The 4,577-nt window shown below is 62.2% G+C and overlaps 1 protein-coding gene across 1 annotated transcript; it reads right to left on the reverse strand.

Moving 5' to 3' along the window:
* Window positions 1-596: 596 nt before the first annotated feature.
* LOC138070878 (ubiquitin carboxyl-terminal hydrolase 17-like protein 6) lies at window positions 597-3,884 on the reverse strand. Its single transcript, XM_068962195.1, has 2 exons — window positions 3,592-3,884; window positions 597-2,169 (listed from the first exon to the last, which is right to left on the reverse strand). The coding sequence occupies exons 1-2, from the start codon at window positions 3,882-3,884 to the stop codon at window positions 597-599; spliced, it is 1,866 nt and encodes a 621-aa protein (XP_068818296.1).
* Between the last annotated feature and the right edge of the window lie 693 nt (window positions 3,885-4,577).

The raw sequence follows: 4,577 nt of genomic DNA on the forward strand, positions 1-4,577 counted from the left end.
GCAGCCACCCATAAAGACTGCTGGCCCATCTTCCCCCCGGACGCTGCTCGACGTTTGGGGCATTTTCGAGAGCCTGGCCGGCCGGAAGCACACGGTGCGTGGACCTGCACCTGCTCTTCCCTGCACCTCCCCGCCGAAGGGCTCCGGAGATCGTCTCCTTGCTCGGCCGGCTGTGAGCGTTCTGTGAGGCGTCTCCAGGCCGCGTCACTCACCAGAGGCCGGCGGTGCGGCCAGGGACTGGAGACGGGGGAAGAAAGGCAAAGCCACACCCAGAGTCCCAACCAGACAGGACTCTCCCACCCTCGCAGAAGTGGCAGGCCCTCGCACCGTGCTCAGACCCGCTCACGCACCCCATTCGCTCCGGCGACTTCCCAGCAGAGCCAGCCCTCGAGGGCTGAGCCGCTCAGGAACGAACCCGTTCCCAGGGAACACCGAGACCCCGGGCTCACTCCAGGCCCCGCCTTTGCCCAGGAGGCCGCATCGTCCTCACCGCCAGAGAGGAACTCGCTCCTCGGCGGCCCTCTTGCTGCGTCGCCCAGGGCGTGCCGCACGCAGAGTGTGCCTGGGCGTCTGCACGCACGTGCGTCAGAGCCGGCCTACCGCCACAGCCCCAGAGATGGCCGCGGCTTCTTGTTCCTCCCCTTGGTCGCTCTGGCCCTCCCGCTGGCGCGAGGGCCGTGGCCGACGTCCGTCGGCCCCGGAAGCGGGCTGTCCGTGCTGGGCCGGTCGAGCCGGTGGTGCTCCTGTGCGGGCGGCGGGCGGTTTCTCCCATCTCCGTGTCTGGACCGGTGAATCACGACTGCGCCGGCAGGCAGGGCAGCCTGGATCTTGCGCAGCTCCAAGGCCGGCTTCGGTCGGTGGTGTTCTTGCAGGCGTCTCCACTGCTCTAAGCTCATCCCTTCGGCCTCTGTGTCCCCCGGGGACTCCTGCGACCCAGGAGCTCTGCCGCTGGCGTCTCCTGCAGGCTGCCCGGGGTCTGTGGGGTCAGCCCCGAGGGGGGCCGCTGCCCCTCGCCCAGCGCCCCCTTCCCACGCACCCTCCCGGGCGTAGAACAGGACGTAGGCGCTCTGGCTCAGGGCAGCAGTCTCGTCACAGGCGGTCACCTTGGCATCGTCCATCTTATACCACTGGCCGTTGCCCGCTCGGACGTAACAAAAGTAGTGTCCTCGCTCACAGCTCCACCCGGAGTGCACCAGCACGGCATAGAGCACGTAGCCCAGTGGCCCTGCCTTCCCCTCAGACGTGTAGGGCTGCACGTCCAGGCACTGGGGATAGCGCACCTCCTGAGCCCTTTTGGCCCCGCTCAGCTGTGTGAACCGCTTCAGCACCAGCACCAGGACCTGGGACGTGCTGTGCAAAGTCAACCTCTTGGTGGCAGGCACCTTCCGGAGACAAACGCCACAGTCATAGGCATTTTCCGCCTCCAGCTTCTCGGGCTTCACCAGCTCTCTCAGAGCTTGCTCCACACTCTGAGCCACCGTGATATCCAGGCTGACGTCCAGATAAGGGTCGAACGTGTCCGAGACACCGAGGCAGTGGAGACACTGGATCCGAGACCTCCACGTCCCGCCGAAGATCTGACGGACGACGCTGGTGTCCTCGGAGGCGTGGCCCGACGGCTGGGGTGCACTCAGGCACCCTTGCTGCATGCCATTCAGAGTGAACATCAGAAACTCGTGGGCATCTTCCTGCTGGTGTCTGTGGAAGCCCGCCAGCAGGTCCTTGCGGGGCCGGATCACCTCTCCCGCGTGAAGGAGGGCTCGGGTCACGTGAGCTCGCATGGCACAGAGCGTGCAGGGGCTGCCGGCCGCACAGAGGGTGGCGTGCTGCCGGGACACCAGCCAGCTGGCCAGGGGCGGCGTGTGGCTCAGACACTGCAGCGCCGCATTCACGTAGCAGGTGTTCCCCAGATTCTGAAGCCCAGCGCCCGCCCCCCACGGCCCCCTCCAACTCAGGGCGACTTTCTGGCCAGGCGCCAGCCCCACTGACCCAGGAGCCAAGTCACCCCGCTGGGGGCGCCCGACTGTCGGCGACGGCCCCTCGGGGACAGAGGGTCCCCGAAGGGCATCCGCACCAGCGGCGCTGGCCCGACAACCTTGCCCTCCGGCTAAGACGTTGAAGGGAGCCGGACACGCACCTCCCCCGTGCTCAGAAGCAGCCCCCGGGGCTCTGCAAACAAGGCCCACGAGGGTTTCCATCTCCTACCTGCAGCTGCACGCCGATGCCTCCTTCCCTCACACCGTCGTCTCCAAAAAGGGCCTTGGCCCCGCCCCCTCGGTCCTTCGGGGGCTTTCCCACAGCCCCACCCCCGCACGTGCAAGCTCCTCATTCGCCGAGGCGGCCGAGGGCCTGCCCACTCCCACTCCCGCCATCCAACCACCGACACTTTTCTCGGGGAATTCCCCGTGACGAAGCCCCGCACGCACTTCCGACCTGGCCCCCCGGGACCAAAGGGTTCCGGATGCAAATGATTCGGGGCCGTTGGGCCTTCCAGCCTTGCCCGCTAGAGATTCACTGTGGGCCTTCCAAGTTCAGCACACAAATGCGCGCTGCAGAGGAATGCCGTGGGCTCACCATTCACATCCTAACACACTTGTGCAAACATATGTCTGCCCACCTACCCTCCCCCCTTTAGGGGTCTCCCCACCCCAGACCCCTGCCAGAGGACAGCCCCTCCCCACACAACAAGAAACCCTTGCCTCAACTTTGCTCTCCAGTGAGGTCCACTCCGATTTCTGTGCTTTCTCACTGGACACTCTCCTAGCGTTCAGGGTCCTGGCACCAAAAGCTGCCGGGAGAGGGGCACATGTGCTTTTCTCCCTTCAGGGCCGTTGGCCAAGCCCCAAAGCGAGCTCATTCCGAAAGGCATAGTCTTGCTGCAACTTTGGATTCATTGCTTCAGCTCCTTTTATGTCTCCATTGCCTTTCGCCCTTCCTTTTCCTTCTTCCATTTGTTTTGATAGTTGTTGTTGTTGTTGTCGTTGCTTTCTTTGTTTTTTTTGGGGGGGTTTTCTGGTTTTTTTGTTTGTTTGTTTGTTTCCTTTTATTTATTTATTTATTTATTTTTTACTAATTTTGTGTTCATTTTGTTATTTTTTTTGTTGCTTTTATTCTCTTTCTCTATTTTATATACAATAATTGACTCATACAGTCGTCTTTCCAATTCCAGGGCTTAAAACGCGCTATAAGTCAAGGTATAAAAAAGGTTTCCCTCCTGGAGGAGGATGACTGTCGCTTTCCTTCTCGGTGTGGGACGGGTGTGTCTGTTTGCTCTCCCGTCCTGGACATTATGCTTGCCTTCCGGGACGATGGGGGTTCCACGGTCCACGTGTTTCCCATACGTAGCTGAAGCGTTGATCCCGTCGATCCTTACTAGGAAAGAACGGCCCTGACCCCGCTTTCTTCCTTAGCCTCTTGCACCCCTCCCACCTCCCGCTTCCCCATCCCATCCCAGGACCCTACCGCTTTGTGCTTTATCGCCCAGGGGCTCACACCCTTGCTGTCCTCTTGCCTCCTTCCCATGGCACAGAGAAGCGAGATCAGCCAGTATCTTTCTCGCTTTTGCACGGATTTCCCCCAGCGTGAGGCCACCTTCCCACTCGCTCTGCCACGCCGCTCCCGTCGCCGTTCTTCTCCTTTTCCTCCTTCTCCTTCTCCCTCTTCTCCGGAGGGGGCGGGTGGGGCAAGCAGCAAGGCCGTTGGAGACGACGGGGCGGAGGAAGACGGGTGGTGATGATGAGGGAGGGCTGTGGGTGGCTCCACGTCCTCGCGCGGGGCACGCTTGTTCGTGTTCTTGGGGGAAGATACTGCTCATCATTCTTTTTCCTCTCCACGTGTGGAGGGCATGGTGTGCTGTAGGGAACCATGCGGGGGGAACGAGCCATCGGAACGTTCTCTGTTCCTTGCCAGGCCGACTGGCGCAGTCAGCAGCCAGAGTTGTCCCTCGAGGTCTGAGATGTTAAACCGCACATTCCCGGTCTGCCCTTTGCTGGAGGGTTTGGGGTTCGCAGCCGTCAGCCAAGAAACAGAAATGAAACGCGAGAGGTGATCGATAAGGGTCCTCAGGCGCCCCTCCACCGGGTCACGGGAATCACGAGGCAGTCGAGAAAGCAGCCAGGGGAGGACAGGTTCCCCACCGCCCCGGGCACTTTGGAGGCCGGCCGCATCTCCTCGCGTCCAGCGGCGTTTGTCCCGGGCCCAGCTGGAAGAGACAACGGACTGCCAGGCAGGCCGGGCTGAGTCGGAAGTCCAGTTGTCTTGCTATCCCAACCTAGGGTAGGCTCGGGTCTTTCCTCAGGGCGGGGAGGACCTTTGCCTTCAGAAATGAACGCTGCGCGACGGATCTCCACCTAGGCCCCGGTGCACTGCTGGTGGAGAGGTTTCTTTGGGACTAGCTGGCTCGCCTTTCTCCCCTCGGCCTTCGTGTCGGTGCTGGTGGTGCCGGTGGTGGTGCTCATGGCATCGTGGATCGCTTCTCCTGTTTGGCACTCGGCGCTTCTCCAGCATGCTCCTTGCACCGGAAATGGAGCCCCAGGGAACTGTGCGGACCAGCGTCCTGCCGGGGACGCACGGATCCC

Source organism: Capricornis sumatraensis, chromosome 2 (genome assembly GCF_032405125.1).
Source record: "Capricornis sumatraensis isolate serow.1 chromosome 2, serow.2, whole genome shotgun sequence".
In the NCBI taxonomy this organism is placed as follows: domain Eukaryota; kingdom Metazoa; phylum Chordata; class Mammalia; order Artiodactyla; family Bovidae; genus Capricornis; species Capricornis sumatraensis.